This window comes from Xenopus laevis, chromosome 1L (assembly GCF_017654675.1).
Source record: "Xenopus laevis strain J_2021 chromosome 1L, Xenopus_laevis_v10.1, whole genome shotgun sequence".
NCBI classification, from domain to species: Eukaryota; Metazoa; Chordata; class Amphibia; order Anura; family Pipidae; genus Xenopus; species Xenopus laevis.
In genome coordinates this window covers 104,585,093-104,602,822 of record NC_054371.1, presented here as the reverse complement: position 1 = coordinate 104,602,822, position 17,730 = coordinate 104,585,093, and the positions used below count along the sequence as shown (strand labels likewise).

Here is a 17,730-nt window from a genome sequence, read left to right as displayed (position 1 = left end):
TTTAACCTGGTGTCGTTTATTCTCTTTCTCCTAGTGGGAATCACGGAGTCATCAAGAGTTGATGCTTGTAGAACTGTGTCTACTGACATTGGTTGCATATTTAAAGTCTGCAAAACGATATTCTCACTGTTGATTTAAAATCTTTTTTTTTTATTTTGTTAACGGTGCGACCATTTGTTCTAGGTGCACTCCCTAATGATTTTGAATGTTTTGGGATCGACACTTCCCCACTATAGTGGGAAGTAGGGTGGGAAATGTTGGGAATTTTCTTATCCTCTCCTTTCTCCTCCCTTTCTTCACTATTCCCTCTCTTTCTCTTTACCTTTCTACTCTCTACAGGGAGAGTCAAGACATGGACTCAAAAACCAACAATGGCAGCTGAAATAACAGCTATCTCCTGGAATGTGAGGGGACTTAATGCCCCTCTCAAAAGGACTCTGGTCTTTAATTTCCTAAGAAAATACAACCCCCAAATAATATGTTTCCAGGAGACACACATTTGTAAATCAGCTAACCCTAATCCATTTAAAAGATATGGATAGCACAAGCCTATCATTCTGTATTCTGTATTGATTCGGAAGGTATATTTACTCTTATCCACGCCTCCTTAGCTGCCTATCCTTATATAATAATTAACGTATATTTACCTCCACCTTTCAATGACTCTCTACTATATGATTTACTTTCACGGCTGGCAGCTCTACTTCTGGTTCCAACACTGTTGATGGGAGATTTTAATGATGTAATGGATGTGAGAAAGGATCGCTTAACCCTCTCCACCTCAGGGAGACCTGACAGAAGAGGGTTGAAGGCATGGACAAATATGGCTGGCTTAGTGGATGTGTGGAAGAGTTGTAACCTATCTAAACAAATGTTTTCTTGCTACTCTAGGTTTCTATGTCAAGGATTGAACTAGCCTTTGCCTGAATTGATATGTCTACCAAAATCATTAGAGCCGAGTTCCTCCCTAGAGGAGTGTCAGATCATGCCCCCTTACTGGTCACACGGAGATTACACTCACACCCTACTAGCAAAACTTGGAGATTAAACCCTTACTGGATCACCCATCAAGATATAAAGGAGAACATTAAGCAGTCAATAAGCGACTTTTTCCAGATTAATATAAACACTGCTCCCCTACCATTAGTATGGGATGCACTAAAAGCATATATAAGTGGTGAGTATATCGCTAAGATTGCTCGTACTAAAGAATTAGCAGCACAAATGATGACTAATGCTGAGGACATACTCAAAGAAGCTGAGGAAGTGTACATCAAGGATCCTGGAGATCAAACTAAACGTACCTATGTAATTGCACAAAGACAATATGCTCGGGCTCAGTGGAAATGTGCCCAACTTATCAGTTGTACCATAAGTTTGCTCTATACGAAAAGGGAGATAAGAACGGTAAGCTTCTGGCGCTTTTAGCCAGAGAAGACTGTAACAGGCCAGCCATCCATGCAATACATAAAAATGAAACAGAATTAATTACCAATCCAAAATCAACCAAAATCTTGCGGAATACTATCAAAATTTATACACCACTAAATTGGAGAAATCACCAAGTACAAAACCTACATCTTCCCAATTTATGCCTGGAGCATAGAACTTTTCTTGATTCTCCCATACAAGAACAGGAGACCTTAGAAGCTATAGCTGCCTTGCCCCCAGTGAAAACTCCAGGCCCTGATGGGATTCTGAATATGAGGTACCTGAATTACGCCACTCTCTTAGCCCCAATTCTGATGGACATATTTAACCAATTACTAAAAACAAAAGCTCTACCTCCCTCCTTTAGTGAAGCCACTATAATCTTAATTTTGAAACCAGGGAAAGATTCCCAATCTCAATCCTCCTACCGACCCATCTCTTTAATCAACTCAGATTCAAAAATTCTAGCCAAAATACTAGCTAAGCGTTTAAATTGTGTCATTACCTCTATAGTAGCCCCTGATCAAGTAGGATTCATCCCCCATAAAGCAGCCGAGTTAAATATTAGAAGATTATTCACCAATTTATCTATCCCCCACTCAAACCCAGGCTCTAGAGTCATTGCCTCCCTAGACAACAAGAAGGCATTTGACTCAGTTGAGTGGCATTATCTCTGGGAACTCTAAAAATCTTGGGCTTCCATAAAAATTTTCTATTATGGATTCAGGCACTATACTCCAAACCTACAGCTAGAATTCTCTCTGATCTAGAGCTCTCAGCCCCTACTAACCTGACTAGAGGTACGCGCCAAGGTTGCCCATTGTCACTGGGCTCTTGCTATGGAGCCTCTGGCGTGCTTAATTAGATCAACACATGAGATTAGGGGATTTGAAATCGGGAACATCAAAGAAAAAATGTCACTTTTTGTGGATGACACACTCCTTTATCTGAATGGCTCTTCACTCCAATTAGCTCTTAAGATAATTAATAACCACACATGCTTCTCAGGGCTTAAGATCAATTGGGCTAAATCATCACTGATGTTTATGGACCCCTATGTTACTAAAGCTTTGAGTCTGAAACACAGCTAGCTAGGGTAGATACTATTAAATACCTAGGCATTTATATTCACCCTCAAATAAGCAAATATATGGAACTGAACCTGGACCCCCTAATGACACAACTGGTCAAGGCCATTGACAGATGGCTTAAACTCCCGCTTTCACTAATAGGTAGGATAAATGTATTTAAAATGAAATTCCTCCCTAAATTTTTATATCTGTTTAGACAATCCCCCATCTGGATATCTGCTAAATTCTTTAAACAACGCCAAAGTCACCTAAATAAACTTTACTGGTCTCCGGGCCCTACACGGATATAATATAATGTGCTAACCATGCCTGTATCTCTGGGGGGTCTAGCTGCACCAGATATGGGGGCTTACTTTCTGGCTTCCCAGTTGACTGCTGTGAAGAGATGGCTTAGCCCCCATCCAGAGGATCCGGTAACTATATTAGAAGCCCATTTGGTGGGTTCCTTGGAAGGTCTGAGAAACCTGTTATATAGAAAGCCACCTAACATGATTCATTCCACCCTAATGATGGTAAATACAGTTAAAGCATGGCGGGTGGGCTCTGATAGACCAGGTAGTAATGGAAAGGTATTTTCTCTGCACGTACCACTATGGCACAACCCTGTCCTTCATAATTTGACCACAGTACCAGAACCACAGCTATGGGCACAATTTAATATAAAATATTTGGGAGATATCTATAAGGACAATATTCTGCTTTCTTTCCAACAAATTAAAGACAACTTTAATGTACCTAACAAGATGTTATTCAGGTATCTACAACTCTGACATGCTATCACTCAGCAGTTTTGCTCTGGCACACCCCTCTTGAAAAACTACTTCGGAAAGAACATCTACCCAAACCACTCTCCACCATCTACAACCAGATCAGGCCACATACACAAATTGCCAATGGTGATCTTTATAACAAATAGATTACAAATATCCCTGACCTTACGGTTGACCAATGGGAAATGATCCTTGCCGAGTCCATTCAGCCTCTAATCAGAACCAGAGACAGGCTCATACAATTTAAATAACTTCATAGAGCCTACTACACACCTCATATTCTACACAAAATAAACCCTGCATTTCCTGATGTATGCAACAAGTGCAAAAGTGAAAATGTTGACTTTTTCCATCTGGTCTGGAGTTGCCCCTCTATACAAAGTTTCTGGACTGAAGTAGCAGCATATATCTCCCATCTAATGGTCTTACCGATTGAAATACACCCATCGATCTTGTTACTGAACTATCTCACAGACACGGTTACCTCACGGACGGAAAAAATACTACTTACTTTCCTACTATTTTTTGCTAAAAAGGCAATTGCTATAAAATGGAAAGATGATCTCCCACCAACAACTACTTTCTGGTAAAGCCTGGTTGAGCAAACTCTCCCAATTTTGGAACAAATATACACAGCTTGTAGATGCCCCACGAAATTCACTAATATTTGGACCCTCTGGATATTACAACAATATTAATTTCCCCTCACCCGGCCATGGACTGGCTTAATGATCTGGACTAAAACAGTTTTTTCTCATGTATGGAATATATGTTATTTAGAAAGCTTGGCTGCATTCCACTAAGAAGTTTGATCTATTATGTGGTTATATGGATGGAGGCAACATAATTTAAGTTGACAAGTGGGAAGTGAGGATAATGTGACCACCATAATATGTATCCCTCCTTCCTTTCACTAATCTCCCTTTACCTCTCCTCTTTTTCTTTTCCTTTTCCTTTTCCTCTATCTTCCCTCTTCTGCTGTTATCCCCGGGGTTCAACTATTAAAATGTCCAGTGCATTATGACTATGTATGATATGACTGAACAACATTTCACTGTAGAATACTGTGCTGGTAATAAATAAAAAAAAAATAAAAAAAAGTATGCACTATTCTACTGTAGTGACTTGAAAATAATGTAATTTTTTTATCTATAGAAGTCATACATCTCCATAAAACTACACATATCTGGTATTAGCACATTTGAGAGACAGGAGGCTTTCCAAATCAGTAAATTTTTTGTGCATAAAATAACATATTTTTCTAGTATAAATCCCTATTTCATGAAAAATAGCAATGTTTGTTTTTCTTTGGTATTTAGAGCTCTAAATCTTGCTCCAGAAATGGAAATACACACAAAACTCTTAAGATTTTGAAAGCTCCGGTTCTTCTGAAAAAAATGATGCATCATTTTCCTAGGTAAACTAAAAAGCCCTCCCAGGAAATGATCCTAAAGTGAGAGAGCCAAAAATGTTCACAACCATCTGGCACTGAGTGCAAACGAAATGGGAAATTCTGCTGGCACTTAAAGGGTTAATGACACATATGTATAACATATCCTGCAGCAAATGTACAATAAATGGGTGTATATATTGAAAATACTGCTACAAGAGATTAGGCGTTAGAATGTAGGGGATGCTTACTTTTTCCACAATCCACACAAAGCTGTTCACAAATAAAAGATTGCAATACTGAGTTTGTAATAATTTGCATACATTCCTTTAGTTATGTTTGCACTCCCCCTCAGACTTTGCAATATGTGTGCTGATCTGTCAACATTGATCAAACAGGTAAAACAAATCAGAAATGGTGAATATGAAAATCAAAATATTATGAATTAGGTCACAACGTGAATTAATAAAACCATGTGACCTCTACATTTAGGCGGATCCTGAGACTTGCTAGGTCAAATACTAGCACTAAAACTGAAGACACAGTAAACTGTTGCTAGAAGAAAGGAGCTAGGTTAATTAGTATAAGCACCAAAAATAAATTAAACCAGACAGGGCTTGGAAGACCTGTGACATGAACTTACTTTTTAGAGCACTTTTGCTTGGTTGGCAGTTCATTGCAGCAAATGCAGGAGAACTTAAACAAGTCCATAAAACCAATTAAAGATGAAAGTCAGTTCAACTTACACGTGGCTTGTTGTAAATGGGAAGTTCTCCTCAAAGTTGCAGTTCACCTTAAAATTAACTTTCAGTATAATATAGAAACTAGCTTTCTTTACCTCCTACCAGCCTTAAATGTTTTGTAGTTACATTTCAGGATAGACATGTTTCACAGTTACACTGCTACTGATTTTTTAACTTACTAAAGGTTGGAACATTATTTTTTTTCAGTATAGACAGCATTGTATATTTTGTCTAATTATTTACATAGCGATTTAGCAAAATAACTGATGTTTTACAGTTTCAAGTAGTTTCAGCCAGGAAAATATGGTTTCACTGCATTTCTTACAATGGTCAGGTGCAAATTATAAAACTATTCCATACCTCCCAACATTTCACCATGTCCATTTTAGAAAATGTGGCAGGTTATGTATATAACGTTTGAACATATTTCTGGGTGTTTTAGGGTCATGTTTTATTTGTTATTATTGCTTCATTACTAATTAAGGTCACTTGTCCTTTTAAACCGAAACCCTCAGTTCTCCCAAGAGACTTGCTTATCCTAAGTAGTTACAATTGTATCTTTGCTTGTCTTAAATAGTTACAAATGTGCAGGCGCCGAGTGTTCTGTGTTCTCTGCCAAAAGCTTCTTATTTAATAGAACTTTCGAAACTTTGTATCTTTTTCTGGCTGTTCAGTGCAGGAGATCAAAGAGAAACTGAGGGACTGCAGGCTGAGCTGTCAAAATCAGGACTGTCCTGAGAAAAATGGCACAGTTGGGAGGTATGCTATTCCTGTATTAATAAATTCTTATAGTCACAGTCAAAAGTGCACAGAGATAATTTGGTGATAAAAACACATTTTCTCATTAACTTCCAGATTTTTCAATAGACATTGATATATTACCATTGAACTAACTCTGTCCCAATGTGGTCAAAATGCTTTTTAAAGTTATAAGTTAGAGAGTTCATGGGATGGGAAATTTCCATGCCCAAATAAGAGTTTTGATTTCACTTGATTCATATTGGTACAGGTATAGAGTCTATTATATAAAATGCTTTTGACCTGAGATTCATACCTAAAAGGGGATCTGAAGCGCCCAAAATGAATTAGTGTAAACATATTTGTATTCAAGTGTAATTTAGACATTGAATATTCCCAATAGGATTGTTTTGTCACCAATCTGGATTCATGCTGCTTATTTACCATCAAGTACAAGCTACTAAATAATTTTTAAAGATCAGAATTATTTGATTAAAATGGAGACTATGGGGGGTGGTCTCCCCGTTATCCAGATAACTGGTTCCCAGGAAAGGCAGTGGTGCCAGGATTGCATATTAATGCAAATACTTTTAATGAATGGAATTTTTTATTCAATTTCAAATGCATTTGCGGTCATAAATGACCCCTAATATCTTATGACATGGTACATTTTTACATTAATAAGTTGCATGTTGAGGTTTTAATTCTTCCTTAAATGTAAGGGGATTGGAGAAGTTATTTCTTAAAACATTAAATGCACTTATATACCACAAAGTACTAATATACAGAATATGGTGTCAACCAAAAGTAATGTAAAAATCTCCAAAATTTTGAATGACATCAAGAGGACACCAAGAGGGGTCCACAACCACTTTGTGCCACTTTTTTGTAACAGAGAGAGTATGAATATTAGTGAGTTTGCCCATGCATCCACTCACTTAATAAAAAACTCACCATCCTCCATGAACCGAAAAAAATTATTTTCTTATTGACACAGGTAAGGATTAACAGATACATTTTATAACTCTTACAGTATTGGCTATGTCTTTGTGTACAGCTCAAATGAGAATTTACCCTGTTTTCTATATGTTGACAAATATCTAAACACAATGTTCAACTGTATCATTTTTACATATTTTTACATTCCAGTACTACGCAGCTTGGTACTTCGAAAGCAAAGACATATATATATATTTTTTAAACATACCTTCCTGAGTATGTCATATCATATGAAGTTTTTCTGAAGGTTGTTCCATCATCCAGCCCATTAACTACATCATTGCAGTACCCCATTGTAATTCCACAGCTAGGGTCCACCTTGAGGTATTCTTGAGGACTTTCTGAGTTGTTCCGGTCTAAGAAATGGGTATTTTCCTTGATCCGCTGCTGGATCATTGGCGTAAGAGGCATCTCAAAACTAAAGAAACTATCAGGTTCATAATACAGTGTGTCAAGGGACTCCACACTATAATACAAAGATGTATTATCTAATATATTCTCAAACTGGGAGCTGTACAAGTCCGTAGAATCTTCAGAACATCTTTTCGATACAAGCACATCCTCATGCTTATCTTCAGCCACAATCCTAGGACTTAAATAGACACAGTTACATAGCTGCAAAAATGTTTAATGAAACCATATTACAATTTGGAGGATCATAGCTGTCAACTGTTCAAATGGTAAGGGACAGTGCTTGCAAATGTTTGACAGGGATCTTATGAATAGAAATAATTTCTTGTCTTTGTTTTTTCTTGTGTCTGTTCTTGCATTGCAACATAAACATACTGAAAAAAAACATTTGAAAAATGCAGTAACCCACAGAAACCAATATGATGTTCGCTTCTAAACAGGCGACTAACAAATACTACATTTTATTACATAACCCTCACTATATACAGGGTCATATATTTATGCATGGGGCTGTGCATTTGAGGGCCAAAAGCCACCCCTTGTGAGCACTGGCTGTTTCTGGTGATGCTCACAGAACATGATTTGCATTTTTTTTTCTGCCAGGGGGAGAAATCCCATATTCTGACCCAAACAGTAACTTGCCAGAACAGGAAGTGAAAAGCTTAAGTGGTCTTATTTTCTTGTCTAATGCAAGAAACAACACAAAACAGCGGTATTTCTTAATTAAAATAATGGGCAAAAACATATTTAGCACGAACAATATTGACTGAGTTCATGTTGAAATTAAGTATAATGCCTCTTAGAAATATTTTTGTTATGACCATTTAGCATAGTATATGTAACAAATTACAGTCTAGCAGGTCTACACCTACATGTAATAAAAGTGCAGTAACCCATGAAAACCAATAAGATGTTTGCCTTTGAACAAGTGACCAGTAAATGCCACCTGCTGATTGGTTACTATAGGTTTTTAGACCTGCACCATCTTCGTACATTTTGTTACGTGACAGTAATGTTTTTTATGTATTAACAAGTGCAAAGTCTTCCATTAGGTAACCCGTGCCAGCCAAAAGGTGAAGTCGAGAATTACTACATTCTGATTGGTTGTTATGAAAAACTAGAAATTCAGAAGATTTCCCCCTTGTTGTTAACATTACCTCAGATGTTTTCTAAAAACTATTGTCAAATGTAGGCAACAACAAGACAAATGAATACATCTTTTGTTTGACCTGAGTCCTGCATATTATTTTTATTTTAAATGTAAGTTTAGTTTTTTTCTTTTAAGGTCCAGTTGTGCTATCCAGAAAAATTTTAGTTTTTCAAGGGTGATTTCACTAAAAACTCGTTTTCATAGGAATAAGCTTATCCTGAAATGATCATTTAAATGTGCAATTTGTCCATCACCAAAAACAACCATTTCAAGTGATTTCAAGATAGGAAAACTGTGGGTAGCTGCCTGCTTGGCCCTGCAAACAATTGGATAATGGATATATCTCACTGTTAACAATGAAAAATTTTGAACCTATGTTAGATGAAAAATTGTTAGATGCAGAGTTCGGTGCCCACTAACCTCAAGATAATTTGATTTAATCTGTCAGATCGTGCTACAATTGCCCATTGGGGAGAAAAATCTTAACATCTATGGCTACTTAGAGTACAGTGCATACACACAAAATATAATTCAGGGTTTTTTATATTTTTTTTGATCATCACTGAAACATAATTTACAATGTGATATGGAGACTGATAAGCTCTGTCTGCATATGTGGTGGTTCACATTAGAGATGCACCGAATCTACTATTTTGGATTCGGCTGAACCCCAGAATCCTTCTCAAAAGATTTGGCCGAATACCGAACCCGAATCCTAATTTGCATATGTAAATTAGGGGTGGGAATGGGAAAACATGTTTTACTTCCTTGTTTTGTGACAAAAAGTCATGCAATTTACCTCCCCACCCCTAATTTGCATATGCAAATTAGGATTAGGATTCGGTTCGGCTGGGGAGAAAGATTCGGCCGAATCTGAATCCTGCTGAAAAAGGCTGAATCCTGGCCGAATCCCGAACCAAATCCTGGATTCGGTGCATCCCTAGTTCATATTTCAACAGGCAGGACTTCTAGCACAACCCTCAAGTGACATAGTTGTTATTTGGTTTAACTACTGAGAGCTGATCTCTACACATTGTTTTCCAATTATCCTCTGGGTTTTTATCAGCCACACCCCCATTAGAATCAAGCTACACCCATTTAACCTAATGGGCATGCCTCCAGCTGGCTTTTTATTTATGTCTGATATAATAACAAATTAACATATTGGAATCCAATATGGTAACACTCATTAACCTATAAAAATATTAAATATGCAGAGTCTAAATATTTGTGTAGGTACTTATAGTATACTTTCAAACAACATATTAACAGCTAAAAAATAAAATGAGAATAGGAAAATATAAATGACGTGCAGTAACCTAAAACAGAGCCCACTGTTGTTCCTCTGCCTTATAAAGCTTCTGTTTTTCAGTGGTCAAAGTATTGATTCAAATTAGGAAATGCAAAGAAAACAGAAACAGCTGAAACCAAAGTTTACTAAAAGGGAAATAATGAGCAATGGTTGTGGTTACCACAGTGCTGCTACACAAAACTTGCATGTGTTTATTTTAATAGCAGTGAGGCCTTTATATTACATACATGTAAGTAACTAAATTATTTATTGTGTCATATTTAATAAATACATATGTCTTGAACATATATATCATACCTCTGGAAAAGATGAACTGGCACTGGATTTTCATTGCCATGGTCTGATTCCTTTATGAAAACTTCATTGTCCACACCTTCATTCAGGCTTGACTCAGAACTACTTAGCTGCCCATGAACAGAAGAGTTCAAAGCACTTCCCCGTGCCCCCCTAGTCCTTTCTGAGGATGGAATGCGATTCCTTGTTCCTGAAGATACCAAAGTTTGGGTATCAAGTTGCTTCTCATCCACTTTAGATACAAATGTATCCTCTGATGGTGCTACCATATTTAATTGTACCTTTGAAGATTCCATATTAACAAAAGCAGCATTTTCTTTAGAAAGCAGCTTATCTGGAGATTTAGTTCGATAGGACCTTAAATCTTCTTCACCAGCCTTTCTTACAGCAAGGATTCCATTTACCTCTTTCTCCATATGTGCACTGTTCTTTAATATGGATGTAACTGGAACCATATTATTTGTTTGCACACTGGGGAAGTCTGTTATTTCTGTAATTTGTGAAAGTGAGGATTCTGACAGAGTCTCTTCTTCTGAGATTGCAGCTAACTCCCTCTCAACATATAAATAAGATTTCTTTTCTGACGAGATGACAGGAACTGATGGTAGTGATACCAATTCTGGTAACGCTACCGATTCTCCATCTTGGTCCATCTGCTTAGATGTGGCATTGTCCAGTCTATATTCCCCCTGCACAGAGGTACAGTTCGAAATGGAATGACCACCTGGAACAATGTGTGCATTGATCTCTCCACATGAGACATTGAGGCCTGAAACACAGTTAGAGTCTGCACATTCTGTTTTTGCTACATCCTTGAGTTTTTCTTCTGGACATAGTTTGGGCTCTTCTGTTAAACAGTCATTCAGCACAACTGGACCACAAGGGGACAGCTGCTCAGGCTCCTTCATTATATCTAAACATTCTCCTGATTCTTCTACATACCTAAATGCAGTTGTAAGTGTGTCAGCCTCTCTGTGCTCTGTTGTCCCATATTCAGGAAACTCATTTGTGGCACTTGTGGTTTGAGGGAGTAATCTGGTATTTCCAGGATCATCTGTTTAAAAAACAAAAATATATTTAAATTTTTACAAGTGAAATGTCCTTTTTTTAAATTATGTTTTAAGTAAATCAAAATGTTGCCTGTTGTGTTTCCTCGAGCTCAGTGTCCCAGATCTACAAATTGAAGTGAAGCTGGATTCCTTACCCTGAGCTCCTTCACTATTGGGTGCTTTCACAAAAACATTTATCGTATTGGCAAATTTCAACAATGTGGGTTTAAATAAATCACAACAATATGGTGTCATTTTACAAACACAGCTTACTGATGCTATTCATCAAGAATACTTGAGTCCAAGCATGCTCCCTTCAGGTCAGAATAGTTGCACATGCTCCTGCAGTTCAGTATATTTGCAGCAGGGCCCTGCATAGGGTTTGTATGTTAAGCCTATATCTGCATAGATCTCTTCTGGTTTTCTTCCACACATACATGCAGATTTATTGGCTCCTAATGTGTATTAATGCAATAAGGACTGACAGGGGAATGTTATTAAAGTTGCAAAGAGCAAAACAATTCGCACCAATAACACTAAAAATCCACATCTCGAAATGCAATATTGTTCCTTAAACTGTTATTGCATTACGAATTATAATTGAGCATTTCAAATTATAATTGCGCATTGCGAATTATAATTGCTCATTCTTAAGAAGTGCTTGAAGGTGTCGTAATCTTTTGGAGCAAACATAACGACTTTTTCAGTAAGAAGTGTTATTACATTTACTGAGCATTGGCGCAAACTATAAAATTCACAAACGTCTTCCACTGTCGGAAGTGGTCGCTAAACAGTTTCCTAGTTCGCAAAAGCAAAATTTGTTTGGCAAAGGCATAACTTTTCGCATTGTGAAAAGTTTTTCTGTTATCGACTTTTATTACATTCCCCCGGTAGACTGTAAAGCTCCACTGAGGCAGTGACTGATGTAAATGATGTATAATCTACGTAAAGTGTTGTGGTGTATGTTGGCATTATATGAATAACAATGGTTCTAAAAATGTGCTTAGCATTGATATTATTAGCCACAAGAGGGAGCTCCTTGCCTAATCTAAGCATGCATATATTTTTTTATGTACAGAAGTAATTTTTTGAATTTTCAGGGGACCAAAAAACAATGATGTAAAATCTGGGAAAATGTAAAATCAGGGAAATGTGTTTGATTGGACCACAGGAAAACAGTGTAAAATGAGGGAACACTTTAATTCAGGGTATGTAAAATTTAGATTTCATTGCACCAGGCATGTGACTTGGAAATAATCGTTCTAAAAACCAAATACCATTAAATGTAAAAAAATGTATTACGGAAAGTGAAGGAAGGAATAGGTATGGTTTTAATGGACCACATAAACATGTGGCCTTCTAACAGGAAATGTACCAAGCAAAGCTGGAGAACTTCTCATAATTGTATTTATAACTAATTGTGCACAGGCTAAAAACAGCCACTGTTAAAGGTTTTGCATTATTTCAATCATTGCTGTAAACACTATATACTACCAACACCTGCTAAATGCAATCCAACATTAAGGTGCAGATTTATAATGCAATGTAAAAAATATCAGCATAATTCGCCACACATCACCAGGCTTTGCTGTTTAAAAAACGGAGTGTAATTTTTTACTGCGTTTTAGAGTGACTTCCGCCGGAACTTACTTAAAGGGATTCTGTCATCAGAAAACATGTTTTTTTCAAAACGCATCAGTTAATAGTGCTACTCCAGCAGAATTCTGCACTGAAATCCATTTCTCAAAAGAGCAAACAGATTTTTTTATATTCAATTTTGAAATCTGACATGGGGCTAGACATTTTGTCAATTTCCCAGCTGCCCCCAGTCATGTGACTTGTGCCTGCACTTTAGGAGAGAAATGCTTTCTGGCAGGCTGCTGTTTTTCCTTCTCAATGTAACTGAATGTGTCTCAGTGGGACATGGGTTTTTACTATTGAGTGCTGTTCTTAGATCTACCAGGCAGCTGTTATCTTGTGTTAGGGAGCTGTTATCTGGTTACCTTCCCATTGTTCTTTTGTTTGGCTGCTGGGGGGAAAAAGGGAGGGGGTGATATTACTCCAACTTGCAGTACAGCAGTAAAGAGTGATTGAAGTTTATCAGAGCACAAGTCACATGACTTGGTGCAGCAGGGAAATTGACAATATGTCTAGCCCCATGTCAGATTTCAAAATTGAATATTTTTTCCCATGACAGTATCCCGTTAGGGCTGGGACACACTGGGCGATTTGGGGAGATTTAGTCGCCTGGCGACTAATCTCCGCGACTTTCCACGACCAATCTTCCCCGAATGCTTCCCCTCGCTCTGCGCCTGGCTAAAATGAAAAATCGCCTGCGCTTATCACACGCGGCGATTTGTTTTCCGAAGTCGCCCGAAGTTTCCTCGTGAGGCAACTTCGGGCGACTTCGGAAAACGAATCGCCACGTGTGATTAGCACAGGCGATTTTTCATTTTAGCCAGGCGCAGAGCGAAGGGAAGCATTTGGGGAGAAAAGTCGCTGCGATTAGTCGCCAGTCGACTAAATCTCCCCAAATCGCCCAGTGTGTCCCTACCCTTAAGGTCTGAATCAATTAGGGATGCACCGAATCCAGGATTCGGTTCGGGATTCGGCCTTTTTCAGCAGGATTCGGCCGAATCCTTCTGCCTGGCCGAACCGAATCCGAATCTTAATTTACATATGCAAATTAGGGGCGGGGAGGGAAATCGCGTGACTTTTTGTCAGAAAACAAGGAAGTAAAAAAATTTTTACCCCTTCCTACTACCAATTTGCATATGCAAATTAGGGTTCGGATTCGGTTCGGTATTAGGCCGAATCTTTCGCAAAGGATTCGGGGGTTCGGCATAATCCAAAATAGTGGATTCGGTGCATCCCTAGAATCAATGTAAAATAATGGCAGCAAATCTGGTGTTTGCATGGCATAAAATACACCTTGATAAATTCACCATTTATTTTACGCAGCTATTTAAATCGTTTACATAGCATAATAAATGTTAATGTTATAAATAAATGTTACTTTCCTGACACCTGATGTTGCCCATACCCACCTCTTTAAAGGGATCTTAATCCAAAAAAATTAACTGATGTAAATTTAGAGTGCTTTGCAATGTGTGACACCTGCACCCATATCTGTACAAGTATAGTTGTAGGACTTGACACTTGGATGCTAGAACATATGCTAGAACGTATGTTTTTGATAGGGGTTTTAACAGATCATTTACATCCAAACAGTACATACAGGGTAAATCCAATTTTACCTAACTGCCTCAAAGACTTCCAACAATGCATTCACATACCCAGTTTTGTACTGACCATTTTCATCCCTTCCTGGGAACGCTGTACCATATTCCGGTCCTAGCAGACGTTCTGACATTCCTCCAATGCCCCTCTGCCCTACTCCAGATAGAATTGCCTCATTCTTGCCTCAAGTTGTACTCATTGGTGTTAACACTGCCTCCAGCCCTAACTGTGGCTTAGCCACGGCTCCTAAACCTCTAAAGGTCCCCATAGACGCAAAGATTTTTCTTTGGTGAATGACCGATTTTAGTGCAATCCAACCAATTCGTCAAATTATCGTGAGGTTAGTGGGAATCAAACGAACGTGCATCTAACGATTTTTTGACTGACATCTGTCACAAAATTGATCAGCCAGGATAAAAAATTTTGATTGGCCACAGTGAAATCTACCCTCTTTTCCTGGCTTCAACTAGACAACATTGCTTGAAATAGTCTTTTTAGTTGATGGACAAATCGTTCATTTAAACGATCGTTTCAAGATAAGCTTGGTCTAATGATAACGAAAAGATCTTTTAAAAATCTTTACATCTATGGCCAGCTTAACTCCTTGTTGGGATCTGGGCTATCAATGCTAATTGTCTTCGTTATCTGAAGCACCTAATGTTTCTTACTCAGGATGTCCTGTATAACTGAAGTTCAGAAAGAAGAAAATCCTGTACTGAACCCATATATACCCTTTGCATCCTATCCCCCTCTACTGCCCGGGTTTATATTCCAATAAACTTTATACCTTAAAGGAAAAGTAACATAAAAAATTAAAAGTGTTTTAAAGTAATAAAAATATAACGCAGTGTTGCCCTGCACTGGTACAACTACTGTGTCTGCTTCAGAAACAGTTAAATTGTATATAAATAAGTAGCTATGTAACAATGGGGGCAGCCATTTAAAGAAAAGGCTCAGGTTACACAGTAGAAAGCAGATAAGCTCTGTAGAACTTAATGGTGTCCTCTGTTATCCACAATTTAACCTGTGCCATATAGCCTTTTTTCAATGTCTGCCATTGCTACACAGCAGCTTGTTTATTTGAACTATAGTAGTGTTTCTGAAGCAAACAAATCAGTTTTACCAGTGCAGAGCAACATTATATTATATTTTCATTACTTTAAAGCACTTTATTTTTTGGCGTTACTGTTCCTTTAACCCTACTGTCACCTAGTGGCCAAATAATAGAAAGTCTGTCATAGCAACCTAATACTTACATCAACCTATACAAGGGCATTATCACCATCTTAAGTCACATTTTTAGTGACTTAAAGGGGAACTAAAGCTTAACCAAAGAAGTAGGCTAGACATGTTTTACATTATGTCCATTATGTACCAGCCCAAGGCAACCACAGGCCTATAATAGTAAAGATCTGAGACTCTGAAGATGCCCCCAGTAGCTCCCATCTTCTTTTATACTGATTCATTGCACATGATCTGTGCTTGCTGTCACTCCGAATAGGGACCGAAACGTCACATTGGCTGTATATGCTTTTCTTTAATACACTTTTTTGATTTTTGAAGAATACCCTGTGGTTGCTGGTTTCTTTCCATGGACATATACTAACGTTTAAACCATGCAAACGGGTGTAATTTGGAAGCAGTGTGCCATCCGATATATGACATTATATATATATATATATATATATATATATATATATATATATATATATATATATATATATATATATATATATATATATATATATATATATATATATCTCAATGATGACCGAAACGTCGGTTATACATACTATGTTACAATATAAATCTTTTCACTATAAGACACTTGGTGCTGTTTTTTTTCTCCATCTTTTGGTATGAGCAGCTATAAAATAGCTTTTTGGAGAGAGGTGCTGTCCGTAAACAATATATAATGTCCGTTAATAAATATATATATATATATATATATATATATATATATATATATATATATATATATATATATATATATATATATCACATTAATGTCACAGTATAATGCTGATTAGTAGTTAATACAGATAATTACTACATGGTAGCACAGAAACTTATAGCCTTATAGCATCAGCTTATATTACAGGCCAAACTCATTTTGTGCTTGATAATTAGCGACGACTCTCAGGCTCAGCTTCTTAACAGCTGCTCAAAGCCCACTGAGCATGTGAGTGTCACAGATAGATAAGATGGTGACCCCCTGTGACAAGTTTGAAGTCTTGGATCATTGCTGCTATTGAGAAGCTGAAACCTTAGGCTGATGCAATACGTTTAGTATATAAAATATGGCATTTTAGCCACATTAATTTTTTAGGGTTTAGTTCTCTAAGATATTTGCATTTTACCATGCTTCTTGGCTCAACTGAGAGTCAGCAAGCTGAAGGTTAAATGTAGACAGACAGTGTGTAGAAAATGCATACACATGACCGTTAGGGTCATTGACAGACTGTTTACAGACTTGCAACAAATTAGAGTACAATGTATGCTAAATACACTTCCTCAATCTGCCACCAGCTGGCCAGTTCAGATAGCGATTGCAACAATGTGTCTAAAACGTAACTTTTACTTAGTGTTAACTATTTGCCCATTCACATAAAGACACGCTGATTTACACACTTGAAGCAGTGCAGGACAATGTCCTTAAAACCACATGACAATGTTCCCCCCCCTCCTTTATCACTTGGTTTCATCGTTGTCCTCTAATTGTTTTAAACCTTGTCTCCCTTTCCATGATACATTAAGGGAAGGGTTTTTTGTCCATTCTGTACATTATTATAAAGTCGCTTGAAATCCCTAGTACACCCTTCAATGAACACGTCTACTCTTGGCACAGGGGACTTGGTGGTGTAAAGCTACTTTTGGGTCTTAGGGTGGTAAACGGTCCCTTGGCTGTGTCCCTATATTCGTCATTGTCTTCTAACAAGTAACACAAATCTTGTAAGGTGTGTCTCTCCTCTGCTGACCAAGTTTCATGTTTGGATTCCTTAATAACAGCTTTCTCCCAAAAAGGTTCAAATCCTTAATCCAATTAAAAATATTAAATTTACCACTGGGCGCAAATGATAGGCCTTTTTGTAACACTTTTATTTGATCATTA

The 17,730-nt window shown here is 37.5% G+C and overlaps 1 protein-coding gene across 5 annotated transcripts in view; it reads right to left on the bottom strand.

Annotated features, from left to right (window-relative positions):
- LOC108712232 (PH and SEC7 domain-containing protein 3) overlaps positions 1 to 17,730 on the bottom strand; it is a 291,364-nt gene that overhangs the window by 156,015 nt on the left and 117,619 nt on the right. For all 5 annotated transcript variants that reach the window (XM_041561322.1, XM_018254300.2, XM_041561327.1 and 2 more), the window contains 2 exons: positions 10,333 to 11,383; positions 7,371 to 7,754 (listed from right to left, as the gene is read on the bottom strand). In XM_041561322.1, the coding sequence (XP_041417256.1) occupies positions 7,371 to 7,754; positions 10,333 to 11,383 (1,435 nt within the window). The remainder of the gene's footprint in view (positions 1 to 7,370; positions 7,755 to 10,332; positions 11,384 to 17,730) is intronic.